The 16,063-nt window shown below is 40.4% G+C and overlaps 1 protein-coding gene across 2 annotated transcripts in view; it reads right to left on the bottom strand.

Moving 5' to 3' along the window:
• The window catches only part of SVOPL (SVOP like), a 70,719-nt gene that overhangs the window by 14,118 nt on the left and 40,538 nt on the right, over positions 1–16,063 (bottom strand). For both annotated transcript variants that reach the window (XM_086689103.1, XM_086689111.1), the window contains 4 exons: positions 10,725–10,930; positions 9,986–10,097; positions 9,186–9,267; positions 496–585 (listed from right to left, as the gene is read on the bottom strand). In XM_086689103.1, the coding sequence (XP_086545229.1) occupies positions 496–585; positions 9,186–9,267; positions 9,986–10,097; positions 10,725–10,930 (490 nt within the window). The remainder of the gene's footprint in view (positions 1–495; positions 586–9,185; positions 9,268–9,985; positions 10,098–10,724; positions 10,931–16,063) is intronic.

The following is a 16,063-nucleotide window of genomic DNA, read 5'->3' as shown; positions in this document are numbered from 1 at the left end:
CTGCCTATATCCTTCCTCAAACAAGTGTCCATCCATGATTCCAGGCCACCTTTGGATTTTTATCCCAGTCTGCACTAGGTTTGCCCTAGCACTAGACTTATGCTGCCCACAAATGCCTCCGGGCACTTCTATAGTCTGTTTTTCAGTTGTGCCCCAGAATAGGGTCAGGGCTCAAACCAACTGTCATTCAACTGCTCAAGCTCCTCGCATCCTCCATTTCTTTTCTATCTTCCCACAACAATGCCCCACAAAATTCAAACCCTGCATGAGATGAAATACAGTTTATTGACCAGCTACAAGCCTGGAAGCTTTTACTTAGCCTCTCTCCCTAACCCATATTCACCACACAATGGGAAAACAGCAACTCAAGAAAAATCATTAAGTAAACAGAAATCCCTGATTAAACCCTTAACTTGAAAGGACGTAGAATGCATCTTTCCCCATCTACTTTAGACTTCTTCCCCCGCCCCCCCTACAAAAACTCCTGGACTGTACCTGGGATATAAATGGTGCCACCATTGCACCAATGCGACACAGGGAGCCACTGGTCCCCATCCCCAAAGCGCGCATCGTTGTGGGATAGACCTGGAGAGAGGAGCATAAGAAGCATCAGTTAGCTTGGACTTTTTCCTTCCCAAGTCCCCTTCCCTTCCTCCCCTTGCCAAGCTTTGGTATATATCAAATACGAGACTTTTTTTTTCTTTTCTTTCTTTTTTTGGTTTTTGTTTTGTTTTGTTTTGAGAGAAAGCATGTGCTCATGAGCAAAGGAGAGGCAGAGAGAGAGGGAGAGAGAATCTTAAGGAGACTCCACACTCAGTATGGAACCCATCGTGGGGCTTGATCTCACAATGGTGAGATCATGACCTGAGCCAAAATTAAAGAGTTGGACACTTAACTGACTGAGCCACCCAGATGCCCCTCAAATACCAGATATTCTATACAGATATATAGGATATGAGATACAGGACATGTGTGTTCTCAGGCATACAACTTTGCATTCTTTTTTTTTTTTTTAATTTTTTTTCAACGTTTATTTATTTTTGGGACAGAGAGAGACAGAGCGTGAACAGGGGAGGGGCAGAGAGAGAGAGAGGGAGACACAGAATCGGAAACAGGCTCCAGGCTCTGAGCCATCAGCCCAGAGCCCGACGCGGGGCTCGAACCCACGGACCGCGAGATCGTGACCTGGCTGAAGTCGGACGCTCAACCGACTGCGCCACCCAGGCGCCCCTTGCATTCTTAAATATTAGAGAAATGATAAACACTTAGCAATTATCCTTTAAATGACAAAATTCCAAAATATGTTTAATTGAATATTCCAAGTATAATTTCAAAAAGGTAAGCTTTGGAATCAGAAAGAAGGTTTCCATTTTAAAACTATAAATGTATAAAGTGGTTCTACTAATGGGGTGCTGGGGTGGCTCAGTCAGTTAAATGTCCAACTTCACTCAGGTCATGATCTCGCGGTCTGTGAGTTCGAGCCCCACATCAGGCTCTGTGCTGACAGCTCAGAGCCTGGAGCCTGCTTCGGATTCTGTGTTTCGCTCTCTCTCTGTCCCTTCCCTGCTTGCACTCCCCCTCTCTCTCAAATAAACATTTAAAAAATAAATAAATGGAGTGCCTGGGTGACTCAGTCCATTGAACGTCCGACTTCGACTCAGGTCATGATCTCGCGGTGAGTTTGAGCCCTGCGTCAGGCTCTGTGCTGACAGCTCAGAGCCTGGAGCCTGTTTCGGATTCTGTGTCTCCCTTTCTCTCTGCCCCTCCCCCACTCATGCTCTATCTCTCTGTCAAACATTAAAAAAAAATTGTTTTAATAAATAAATAAAAAATAAAGTGGTTCTACTGAAGGGAAAGAAAATCCTCCCCAAATAATGATTCAGTGAAACCTTTAATACAGATACAGTGAAAAGACTTGACCAGTGTGCCAGGTACATGCTATACCATTCATCACATTCTTGTTGTAGAATTTTATGTCCTGGGACCCCCAGCTGGCTCAATGAGTAGAGCACACAACTCTTAATCTCAGGGATCTGAGTTCAAGCCCCATGTTTGGTGTGGAACATACTTAAAAGAAAAAAAAGAATCTTATGGCATAATCTACTTTTTTGACGCAACTTTATTACATTTATAATAAAACTTCATTAATCTGGACTTTATTAATTCCAAATTCTTATAGGAACTGGCAAAAGTAAGCAAATGGTATTTAACACATTATAGGGAGAATACTTAATCTAAGAATGGTTTTTCAAAACTTGAGAATTTTCTCTCAAAGCTATACAATACCAGTAGTTTTTATTTCATTCACTAAAGCAAAGCACATAGCCCCTTTCCTCAGTCACATTTTGTTAAGTAGCATCTGTCAAATACAAAATCAAGAAGCTTTCTGGCCTAGCTGAAACCACCGTTTTTGTAAGAGAAGGTCTAGGAGTTGAGTGCCTTTTTTGGAAGCTTTTTTCTTTTTCTGGAAAATGAGGCTGAAAATAACTAAAAATAATGGATTCAGATACATGGTGACGATATCAGAGCAATGAAAATAAAGTCTTTTTTACATGTTTTGACAATTCTGGGTGGGATAATAGAAGATAATCATCTTCAGGTATGTACTTTTGATTTTTTTAGACAACAAGTATCACAAAGATTACTCAGAAATGACCTTCATGTTTTGACAATTCTGGGTGGGATAATAGAAGGTAATCATCTTCAGGTATATACCTTTGATTTTTTTAGACAACAAGTATCACAAAGATTACTTAGAAATGACCTTTTAAATCAATTTGCCCCAAAAGTCATTAAGTTGAATATTTCAAATATAACTTTAGAAACACACTGTATTACTCATGTCAAATACGCCAGTTTCCTATTTTTATCTGTATGAGGAGAAAAGAGTATTCTTCACTGTGGCTTTAATGGTTTTGACATGCCATATCTATAATCTGAACAAACAGACTTTTGCATTTCCTGAGATGAAAATGAACATAGCTTCCCCCTGCACTCTGCCTGTACTGCCCTCCTTGGGTAAGTGTACCTCAGTCCTAGGGTGGCAGGGTCCTCCCCAGAAGACTAGCACAAATCCCCATCCACACCACATCTCCCAACCAGGGAGTTTTTCAAGGCTTCAGTTCTAGTGAAGCAGCATCAGGTCTCATTTAACAAGCAGACCAGAGCACAGCTAGTTAAACTCACCACATTCTGGCAAAGGTCCAAACACTGCCCATAGCAGGCAAGCAGAGCCTCTCCAGGCAAGCAGAGCCTCTCCAGATGACTGGCCTGAGGGACAGAGCAACCAAAAGACAACAGCAGAGTGCACACAACAAACACCAGAGTCACTCACTTACTGAAGCACCAGGCCTGGACACCATATGACCTCTTCTTCATAAAGCCATTACTCTGAACAACAGGAAGGATAACAGGCCTTTCTAATGCACAGAGGAAGGCAGAGATTTGGACAAAAATGCCAAGATGGAGGAATTTATCCCAAATGAAACAATAAGATAAGGTCATGGCCAGATATCTAAGTGAAACAGATATAGGTAACATGCCTGATGAAGAATTTAGCAATGATTCTAAGGATAGTCACTGGGCTTGAGAAAAGAATGGAAGACTTAAGGGAGGCCATTACCACAGAGATACAAGAATTAAAGAAGAATCAGAGATGAAAAATGCCATAATTGATACTGGGAACCGACTGGATGCAAGAACTCAAGGATGGAAAAAGCAGAGGAAGGAGTAAGTGACACAGAAGAAAAAATTGAAAACAATGAAGTTGAACAAAATGGACAGAAAGAAGAATTATGAAACACAAGAATAGACTTAGTGAACTCAGTGACTCCATCAAACATAATAACATTCCTAGTATAGGAGTCCCAGAAGAAGAGAGAACAAGAGACTGAAAATTTATTTGAGGAAATAGCTGAAAACTTCCCTCACCTGAGGAAGGAAAAAGACATCCAGACCCAGGAGGCACAGAGAACTCCTGTCAAAATCAACAAACACATTGCAGCAACTTCTTACTCAACACATCTCCCGAGGCAAGGGAAACAAAAGCAAAAATGAACTATTGGGATCTCATAGTGATAAAAAGCTTCTGCACAGCAAAGGAAACAATCAGTAAAACTAAAAGGCAACTGACAGAATGGGAGAAGATATTTGCAAACGGCATCTCAGATAAAGAGTTAGTCCAAAATCTATAAAGAACTTATCAAACTCAACACCCAAAAAACAAATAATCCAGTGAAGAAATGGACAAAAGACATGACTAGACACTTCTCCAAAGAAGACATCCAGATGGCCAACCGACACGTGAAAAAATGTTCAACATCACTCATCATCAGGGAAACACTAATCAAAACCACAATGAGATGTCACCTCATACCTGTCAGAATGGATAACATTAACAACTCAGGCAACAACAGATGTTGGCAAGGATGTAGAGAAAGAGGATCTCTTTTACACTGCTGGTGGGAATGCAAAATGATGCAGCCACTCTGGAAAACAGTATAGAGGTTCCTCAAAAAATTAAAAAATACCCTACGGCCCAGCAATTGCACTAGTAGGCATTTATCCACGGGATACAGGTGTGCTGTTTTGAAGGGACACATGCACCCCCATGTTTATAGCAGTACTATCAACAATAGCCAAAGTATGGAAAGAGCCCAAATGTCCAGCCATGGATGAATGGATAAAGAAGATGTGGTATATATATACAATGGAGTATTACTCGGCAATCAAAAAGAATGAAATCTTGCCATTTGCAACTACGTGGATGGAACCGGAGGGTATTATGCTAAGTGAAATTAGTCAGAGAAAGACAAATATCATATGTCTTCACTCATATGAGGACTTTAAGAGACAAAACAGATGAACATACGGGAAGGGAAACAAAAATAATATAAAAACAGGGAGAAGGACAAAACATAAGCGATTCTTAAAGATAGAGAACAGAGGGTTGCTGGAGGGGTTGTAGGAGGGGGGATGGGCTAAATGGGTAAGGGGCATTAAGGAATCTATTCCTGAAATCATTGTTGCATCATATGCTAACTTGGCTATAAATTTTTAAAATAATAAATAAATACGTAAATACATAAATAAAATGTGAGGAGAAAAACAATAACAGGGACCAACAATGGTACGAACACGGATGAATCATCTGTCAACCTTTGCTGATTGACATTAGACTGGCTACAAATGTTGTTTTACAAGTTAAGGGCAAAGTAACCTCTAGGGTCATATGCTCATGCTTCTTTAGATTATTTGCCTTCTCCAGGTACATCTCTGAAGCTGTGCAAATGCATGTCAAGAGAGCTTTAACAAGTTAGAGTCCAAATTCTGGAATTGCTAAAGGAAACTTTAACAATTCCAAAACGTCAAAACAAAAATTTGTAATTCTCCTCTATCTGACCACCCTTATAAACTTTTTAAATAATGCTTCCTACTCTGCTTCTATCACTATTGTTTTTTCCCTCTTTTTGTTTTTTTTTCCTTACGGCACTTATTACCTGACAAGTAGATTTGCGTATTGTCTGTCCCCCACCCCACTAGAATCTAAGTTTTTTGAGAATAGGGATATTTTATGTTCACTGCTGTACCCCCAACATATGGGGAGAAGGTATCAATAAATGAATGAATCTAATCAAACATCTATCTAAGGTGATTCAGTAAACATTTCTTAGGTGCATTAGTAAGTAAAGGGATAACTAAGGCTAAAAAGAAAGAAAGAGGCACATTAATTTACCACCTATAATAGGACTTTAATAAATGTTAGCCAACAATATCATCATTTTTATTATTACGTGTCCATGATTTTAGATGACATACGACCTTGGAGACAATATCTTGGAGCTTTCTCTTGGCCATGGGACAAAATCCTGACTTTGACTCTCTCCCATCAAGACTATATACACATTCATTCTTTGTTTAGACAGGAAAGGAAAAAACCTGATGAAAAGGAACATGAAGGCAATCATAAGAAGATAGAAGCTTTATTAACAGCAGGATTCCTGATCATGAAGAAGCAAAAAGGTGGGGACTGATTAACCAATTTGTTTCAGAGAACATTTTGAGGTTTTAGTTTCTTTCAATAAAACACACTATGTATCTGTCAGATGTGAAAAAAAAATCAACAAAAGCAGGCCAATATCAAGACATATTGCAGTTAAATTTGCAAAATAGAGTGTTAAAGAAAAAATCTTAAAAAGCAGCAAGACAAAAGAAGTTCCTAACTTACAATGAAAGACCCATAAAGCTAGCTGCAGATCTCTCCATAGAAACCTGGCAAGCCAGAAGAGAGTAGCATGATATATTCAAAGTGCTGAATGGAAAAATTTGCTGCCAAGAATACACTATCCAGCAAGGCTATCATTCAGAATAGAAAAAGAGATAAAGAGTTTCCCAGACAAACAAAAACTAAAGGACTTTGTGACCACTAAACCAGCCCTGAAAGAAATATTAAAGGGGACTATTTGAGTGAAAAGGAGAGACCAAAAGTGACAAAGACAAGACAAGAACAGAGAAAACCCCAGAAACAACCATAATACAAGTAATAAAATGGCACTAAATGCATATCAACAATTCCGCTGAATGTAAATGGACTAAAGACTCTAATCAAAAGACACAGGGTGTCAGTGGTGCCTAGGTGGCTCAGTTGGTTAAGCTTCTGACTCTTGGTTTTGGATCAGGTCATGATCTCATGGTTTCTTGAGTTCAGGCCCCAAGCCAGACTCTGTGCTGGCAGCACACAGCCTGCCTGGGATTCTCTGTCTCCTCTCTCTCTGACCCTTCCCTACTCATACTGTCTTGGTCTCCCTCAAAAACAAATAAACTTAAAAAAAATACATATGGTGTCAGAATGGATAAAAAAAAAAACTAGACCCATCTATAAACCTCCTATAAGAGACTCATTTTAGACCTCAAGATACCTGCAGATTCAAAGTGAGGGGTAAACATTTATCATACAAATGGATATCAAAAGAAAGATGGAGTAGCAATATTTATTTCACACTAACTAGATTTTAAACCAAAGACTATAACAAGAGATGAAGGGTACTATATCATAAAAAAAGGGGACAATCCAACAAGAAGATCTAACAGTTGTAAATATTTATGCCCACAAAAGTGGAAGCACCCAAATATGTAAAACAATAACAAATATCAAGGAGCGCGTTGATAATAACACAATAATAGTAGCAGACTTCAACACCACACTTACATGAACGGACAGATCACCTAAGCAGAAAATCAACAAGGAAACAATGGCTTTGAATGACATACTGGACCAGATTCAAAATATTTCATCCTAGAGCAGCACAATACACATTCTTTTCAAGTGCACACGGATCATTCTCCAGAAGAGATCACATACTGGTCACAAATCAGGCCTCAACAATACAAAAAGACTGAGATCCTAACATGCAAATTTTACGATCACAACACCATGAAACTGGAAGAAGAAATTTGGAAACACCATAAATACACAGAAATTAAACAACATGCTACTAAAGAATGAATGGGTCCACAAGGAAATCAAAGAAAAAACAAAAATACATGACACCAAATGAATATAAAAACACAATGGTCCAAAGTCTTTGGGATGCAGTAAAGTGGTCGTTGGAGAGAAGTATATAGCAATACAGGGCTACATCAGAAAGCAAGAAAAATCTCAAACAACCTAAACTTACACCTAAAGGAACTAGAAAAAGAACAAGAAATGAAGCCAAAACCCAGCAAACTGACGTAGCCACTGTAGAAAACAATATGGAAGTTCCTCAAAAAGTTAAAAATAGAACTTCCCTATGATCCAGCAATTGCACTACTAGGTACTTATTCAGAGAATACAAAAATATTGATTTAAAGGGGCACATGCATCCCAATGTTTATAGCAGTGCTATCAACAGTAGCCAAGTTATGGAAAAAACCCAAATGTCCACTGACTGAAGGAGATAAAGAAGATATGGTGTGTATGTATATATATATATATACACACACACACACAATGGGATAATACTCAGCCATAGAAAAGACTGAAATCTTGTCATTTGCAACAACATGGATGGAGCTACAGAGTATTATGCTTAAGTGAAATAAGTCCATCAGGAAAACAAATTCTATATGATTTCACTCTTACGTAGAATTTAACAGAGCAAATGAGAAAAGAGAGAGAGGCAAACCAAAAAATAGACTCTTAACTACAGAGAACAAACTGATGGTTACAGATGGGAGGTGGGGGGGGGGGGGGAATGGGTGAAATAGATGATAGGGATTAAGGAGTGCACTTGTTGGGATGAACAATGGGTGATGTATTGAGGTGTTGAATCACTATATTATATACCTGAAACTATTTTTACACTGTATGTTAACTAACTGGAATTTATTTATTTATTTATTTATTTTAACATTTATTTATTTTTGTTGGGACAGAGAGAGACAGAGCATGAACGGGGGAGGGGCAGAGAGAGAGGGAGACACAGAATCGGAAACAGGCTCCAGGCTCCGAGCCATCAGCCCAGAGCCCGACGCGGGGCTCGAACTCACGGACCGCGAGATCGTGACCTGGCTGAAGTCGGACGCTTAACCGACTGCGCCACCCAGGCGCCCCTGGAATTTAAATAAAAACTTGGAAAGACAGAAAAGAAAATGAGCACAGCTTTACCAGTTCCTGTAGTGCAATTTTCTCTAGCTCAATGAAGGACAACACCAGTTAAAATATGGTTGAATTTCCTGTTCAAATATCGTTTATTTCTAGGAATACTAGCTCTTCAGTATGGGTGTTTATGAGGAAATTCTCAAGCTTCTTTAGGTAGTACCTTGCATAAAAATAGATGTATTAATTTAATAAATTCATAAAGAATATCATATTCAAATTTAAGCTATTTCTATTTTATTCAAACTTAAGCTACATGTTGCAAGTAACAGATGGATGAAAAATAGCATAGTGCTAGGACAATAAGTTGTTTTTTACATGTGTCACAAGAAAGGCAGGTCTTAAATTTCTTCTTAGAGACTGGCTTGCACTAGACTTTATGGAGTAGAGGAAGCTATCAAATAAACCTCCTGGTATCATTTTTAGGAGGTGTTTTTAGAAAATCATTCAAAGTCAAAAGAAGCTAGGATGCATTGTCTGTGGACAGAGACCCTCAGTAGCTCACCTTGCATGCCTTGGTGTACCCAAGCCCCTCCCAACAACTGACCTCAGCAGTGTAAATATAGATGGTGTTGAAGTTGGCTGCCACCAAAGCCCTCAGCATGAACAGGAAGCCAATCAGGCCAGCACTAGGAAACAAGATGCCAGAGAAGTTAGGAAAGGATGGAGGGCCTTCCATGGCCCTGACAAGTGCTCACATTACATAACTGAGCATTACAGGTGTTAACACAGGCCTACAGATAACCAAGTCCCAGGAGATGCTGCTTCTCAACTGGCCTGATTGTGGGGTCCTCAAGTAAATGCCTGACTCCAACCTTTAACCCAACTTCCTGTCCCCCCTCTCCCCAAAGGGGGAAATTCCAGCTTGCCCCCCAATCCCAGATTAGCACATCTTCTGCCACCACCCTCCAAAACCAATGCAGTTCACAGAACAATAATTGAGGACATTTAAGGATTGCAAAGTAATAGTGAAATAAATTTTTATGCCACAGGTATATTACCTGTTTCCCTGAACTATCTTAATAATGGTCCAGGAAATTTGGTAAACAATTACAGTCCTGAGATTCCAGGAAGCTTTGCATAAAGATCCTAAGTATCCTGGTGGGTGCAATGATTGCACCAGCACTAGCACCTATACCCTGGAATAGCTGATAGAGGGCTGGGTCTGTGGAAGAGGGAAGTGGGGGTGGCATGGAACAGAAAGGCCATTCCAGTAAGACCAGCAGCCTATTCATTACTCTGCTCATGAAAGGTTCTTTCCCCCAATGAACACTATAGGTCAAGAAACTCCAACTTAAAGCCACTGCACAAAACTAGATTGTTCCGAAGCAACCAGAGAGAAAATACCTTGATGTGCAAATGTTGAGAAGAAGGAAGAATAAGGCTGTACATCCCATGGTGATAGAAAGACTCAGCCGTCTTCCCAGGAAATTAATGCCCAGGATATTGAAAGGATTCACTAGAAAGCAAATGACAATAACAACTTCTGAAATCTTGAAAGCAAGATGCATTTACCAACATTGGCAAGGATTCCTCACTGTCATTTAAGAAAGAGGCAACTTCATCCAAACCTCATGTGTGTTCCAGCCAAAACCCAGTAACATGATCATCAAACTCAGGATTCCCCTTCAATATGTTTTTTCCTCATAGGTCCAAGAATGAAAAGCAATGGCATATATATAAAGGATATTTTATGCCCAAGATTCTTATTACAACATGTAGGTCAATCACTAATTGAAACCCTGCTAGATCTATATTTTAAATGGTTTATACTGTTTTTCATCAAATTCAAGTTTCTGTTGATTTTTAAGTACCATTATTTTATGTCTACTGAAACAAAAACAGTGCTGCAAATTGAAATCTAACATGCCACTGTAAGACACATCTCACTTTCAGAGATGTCAAAACATGGAGGAAAACACGCATCCTAGAATTGATATAATACAGTAATTCAAAGCTCTACTCCTCCAGACTTCTCCCTATACCAATCTGCACTGGAGACATGTCAGCAAGATGTGGGGACTTGTTCAGCTCTACCAGGCAGGAGCCACAGAGAGGGACCCAATACCCAGAGGTAGACACTTACGAGCAATTTCCCCAATGGTGCTGATAATCATGGTCTGGTAGTCAGAGGGGGCAAACATGTGGCAGTGGCAGGGACTCTGGCTCCCTTCTGTGTCCCCCACAGTCACCACCACCTCAGACTCAGACCGCGAGCCACAGACCAAGTCCCGCTCCAGCAGCTCGGCACTGGCCAGAATGACTCCATAGTAGGCGAAAGAAATTCCCAGCCTGGAAGTGAGAGAAGCCAGTCATTAGAATGGCTGCCACCAGCCTGAAGGAGGGGCAGTGCCACCAGAAGTAGAGAGAAGGGGATAGAAGCCCCCCACCCCCCCCTCCCTCTTCTAGCAGACAGGACAGGAGGCACTGGGTGGGAAGGGCATGGAAGGCAAGTCTCACCTATCTCATGGAGCCTGGGGGTGGTGTGCAGGGGAACTGGAGTGGGAAATGGATTTGCAAACACAGCCTAGAACCAGATCCCGGAGGACCCCACAGTCAGTGAGGGAGTTTGAAGCACAAAACTGCTTGTTTAAAACAACACACATTTATTCTATCAGTTCTGTAAGCCAGAAGTTGTATGGGTCTGACTGATTTCTCTGCTCAGAGCCTCAGGAGACAGAAATCAAAGTGTAGGCAGGGCTGCATTCCTTTCTAGGTGTGGGGGGAAGAATCTTTCCAGATTCTAGGCAGAATTTTCTCCATGGGGCTGGAAAACTCCTCTCCATTCGCTTGCTGCTATTTGTTTTTATTCTTTTTAAATGTTTATTTTTGAGACAGAGAGAGAGAGAGAGACAGAGAGAGAGAATGAACGGGGAAGGGGTAGAGAGAGAGAGGGAGACACAGAATCCAAAGCAGGCTCCATGCTCTGAGCTGTCAGCACAGAAACCCACGTGGGGCTCAAACTGACGAACTGTGAGATCATGACCTGAGCTGAAGTTGGACACTTAACTGACTGAGCCACCCAGGTGCCCCTCCTGTGCTGCTATTGACCAGTTGCTCTCAGCTTCTGCAGGCTTCCTTCATTGCTTGTCTTCAGTCAGTGAGTGTGGACCCAATCCTTCTCAGGCTCTGGAATCGCCCACCTCACCTCTTGCTTTCTTCTCTGCTCCATCTTTGATTCCAACTGGAAAAATCACTCTATTCTTAAAAACCCAAGTGATTGGAGTCTTCCATTTTGATGTCATACTCTACGTACTTTGTTTCATTTTGTTTTTGTTTCATTCTCCTTAAGAATAGGTAGGGTGTTCCAGAAAATTTCAAAACAATTCCTTTTCTTAGAATTACAAAGCAGGCATTTGTGATTTTTAAAGCATCTTATTGGGGGAGGGGGCAGGGCCAAGATGGCGGAGCAGCATGGAAGTTCTCTGCTTCTCTTGTCCCTGAAATGCAACTAGATCAGCAACAAACCATTTTGCACACCTAGAAAATTGATCTGAGGATTAACACAACAATCTGCATAACTTGGGCCACAGAATTTGGCAGATACACAGTGCAGAGAGGTGAACTGGGGGAAGAAAGAAGCCACGGAGGGTTGGGAGCTGATTTAGTTTGTGGAGAGAGTACAGAGATGTGGGGAGGTATAGGAAAAGCACTCCCCCCAAAAAAGCAGATGGAGAGAAAAAGAAAGAGTGGAAACACCCAGAAGGGTCTGAACAAGAAAGGGATAAAGGAAAAAGGAGAGGGTTTCAATACCATTAGGACTCTATAAATAGGGCAGAGCAACACTGGAAAGTCCTCAGCCCAATACGTGGCGGTGCTCTGATGGGAAGGGCAAATCCCCAGGAACTGGCAGCAAGGTCCAAAGGGTCCTTGGGCCACACAGGGAGAGGCAGTTCCCCTGCTGAGAGGACATTTGGTAGAGGCTGTGCGGCCTCCCCACGGGAAAAGGTCCTAGTGGACCCTGGAGAACAGCCACTTTTGCTGGTGTTGGAACAAGGACAACAGAATGTGGTGAAACCTGGTGCCAGTTGTGTGCTGTGATTTGCCATAGTCCCTGAACCACTGATGCTACACAATCATGCAAACTTTTTCTGGGGCAGAAAAGTCTCTGGGTCTCTGGGTCTCTGCAGTGTTGCGGTTGCACAAGTGTTCACAGAGTCAGGCTGGCACCTGGCCATTGCTCAGCAAGACCCTCCCCCAGAGGGTCAGGGCAGGCCCAAACTGCAGGGCCCTCAAAAGTGAGAGGTTTGGAAACAAAGCCCCATCTGAGGTAAAATTTAGGAAACAGTGCCACCTGGCAGGCTGACAGCTTGGTCACGGACAGTGGAGAAGCAGGAAGTGGATGGAAGCTGGAGATAAAGGAGGGGTGCCTGATGGCTGGTTGAGTAGGGCAGAGTTCTGATGCTACAGACTGGGTCACTGTGTGATGCCATTTTCACCTCTCCTACACCTGTGCATACATGTACACACACACCACACCAATCCACCGCAATAAGCTAAGCAGTGCCACCTAGTGGAGTACAGAGCTCTTACATCAAGCCCTGTTCAAATGCAGCAACCAAGCCCTAGAGGATGACCACAAGTCTCTTCACCTGCTTAGTTTACAGACTATAAAGTGCTTCTAGTAGAAACTGGATGTAATTTCATTCAGATTTCATTCTGTTCACTGATCTATCTATTCATTGTTTTTCTCTTTTCTTATTCTTGGATACAGAAAGAGAAAAAATATTTTTATTTTCTGTTTTTATAAAAAATTTTTTACCTTTTTTTACACTTTTTGGTAATTTTTAATTCTATTTTACTTTCTCCATTTCATTTTATTCTATACATTTTTTTAAAGTTTAAAATTTTTTCTTTTTCTTTCTTTTTTGTTCTTTCCCCTTTTTCTCTATTCTATCAAGCTTCTTTCTTTTTTTTTTTTTTTAATTTTTTTTTTCAACGTTTATTTATTTTTGGGACAGAGAGAGACAGAGCATGAACGGGGGAGGGGCAGAGAGAGGGAGACACAGAATCGGAAACAGGCTCCAGGCTCTGAGTCATCAGCCCAGAGCCCGACGCGGGGCTCGAACTCACGGACCGCGAGATCGTGACCTGGCTGAAGTCGGAAGCTTAACCGACTGCACCACCCAGGCGCCCCTCAAGCTTCTTTCAGCTCCAGACCAAAACACACCTAGGATCTAGCTTCCTTTATTTGATTTTTTGTGTTGTTCTTAATTTTTTAATTTTAATTTTAATTTTATTAATTCTTTTTTTCCTCCAAAATAATGAAAAGAAGGAATTCACCCCAAAAGAAAGAACAGGAAGAAATAACAGCCAGGGATTTAATCAACACATATATCTAAGATGTCTGAACTAGAATTTAGAACCACAATAATAAGAATACTAGCTGGGGTTGAAAAAAAAGCATAGAATCCCTTTCTGCAGAGATAAAAGAGGTAAAATCTAGTCAGGACGAAAAATGCTATAACTGAGATGCAATCTCGAATGGATGCCATAGTAGCCAGGATGGATGAAGCAGAGCAGTGAATCAGTGATACAAAAGACAAAATTATGCAGAATAATGAAGCAGAAAAAAAGAGGGAAACTAAGGCAAAAGGGCATGATATAAGAATTAGAGAACTCAGTAACTCATTAAAAAGGAATAACCAAATCATAGGAGTCCCAGAAGGTGAAGAGAGAGAAAAAGGGGTAGAAGATTTATGTGAGCAAATCATAGTGGAAAACTTTCCTAAACTGAGGAAAGGCACAGACATCAAAATCCAGGATGCACAGAGAACTCCCATTAGATTCAACAAAAACCGACCACCAACAAGGCATATCATAGTCAAATTCACAAAATATTCAGGCAAGGAAACAATCATGAAAGCAGTAAGGGGGAAAAAAGTCAACCTATCAGGAAGACAGATCAGATTCACAGCAGACCTATCCACAGAAACTTGGCAGGCCAGAAAGGAGTGGCAGGATATATTAAATGTGCTGAATCAAAAAATATGCAGCCAAGAATTATTTATCCAGCAAGGCTATCATTCAAAATAGAGACATAATTACCCACATAAATAAAAACTAAAGGAGTCCATGACCACTACACCAGTCCTCCAAGAAATTTTAAGAACTCTTTGAGAGGAGAAAAGATGAAGTGAAACAAAAAAGACCAAAAGCAACAAAGAGTAGAAAGGACCAGAGAACATGACCAAAAACTCCAACTCTACAGTCAACACAATGGCAATAAATTCATATCTTTCAGTACTCATTCTAAATGTCAATGGACTAAATGCTCCAATCAAAAGACATAAGGTAACAGAATCAATAAGAAAACAATAACCATCTATATCTTGTTTACAAGAGACCCATTTTAGACCTAAAGACGCCTTCATACTGAAAGTAAGGGTATGGAGAAATATCTATTATGCTAATGGTCACCAAAAGAAAGCCAGAGTAGCCATACTTATATCAGACAATTTATATTTTAAAATAAAGACTGTAACAAGAGACGAAGGACATTATTTCATAATTAAGGGGTCTATCCACCAAGAAGATCTAAAAATTATAAATATTTATGCCCCCAATGTGAAACACCCAAAAACAGAAATCAATTATTTACAAATATAAAGAATTGGCAACAATACCATAATAGTAGGGGACTTCAACTCACCACTTACAGCAATGGACAGATCATCTAAGCAGAAAATCAACAAGAAACAATGGCTTTGAATGACACACTGGACCAGGTGGTCTTAACAGATATATTCAGAACATTTCATCCTAAAGCAGCTGAATATACATTCTTCTCAAGTGCACATGGAACATTCTCCAGAATAGATCACATACTGGGACACAAATCAGCCCTCAATAAGTACAAAAAGATTGAGATCACACTGTACATATTTTCAGACCACAATGCTATGAAACTCAAAATCAACCACAAGAAAAAATTTGGAAAGACAACAAATACTTGGAGATTAGAGAACATCCTACTAAAGAATGAATGGTCTAACCAAGAAGTTAAATAGGAAATTAAAAAGCACATGGAAGCCAATGAAAATGATACTACTACAGTCAAAAACCTCTGGGACACAGCAAAGGTGGTCATAAGAGGGAAGTATATAGCAATCCTGGCCTTCCTAAGGAAGGAAGAAAGGTCTCGGATGCCCAACCTAATCTTATACCTTAAAAACTGGCAAAAGAACAGCAAATAAAACCCAAAACCAGAGGAGACAGGGAATAATAAAGAATAGCAAGGAAATCAATGCTATGGAAACCAAAAAACAAGTAGAACAGATCAATGAAACTAGGAGCTGGTTCTTTGAAAGAATTAACAAAATTGATAAACCCCTAGCCAGTGTGATCAAAAAGAAAAAGGAAAGGACCCAAATAAATAAAATCAAGAATGAAAGAGGAAAGCTCACAATCAACACTACAGAAATA

Source organism: Puma concolor, chromosome A2 (assembly GCF_028749965.1).
Source record: "Puma concolor isolate L17-30 chromosome A2, mPumCon1.1.hap2, whole genome shotgun sequence".
NCBI lineage: Eukaryota > Metazoa > Chordata > Mammalia > Carnivora > Felidae > Puma > Puma concolor.
Note: the sequence above shows the minus strand (reverse complement) of the source record. Positions and strands in the feature narration are given on the sequence as shown.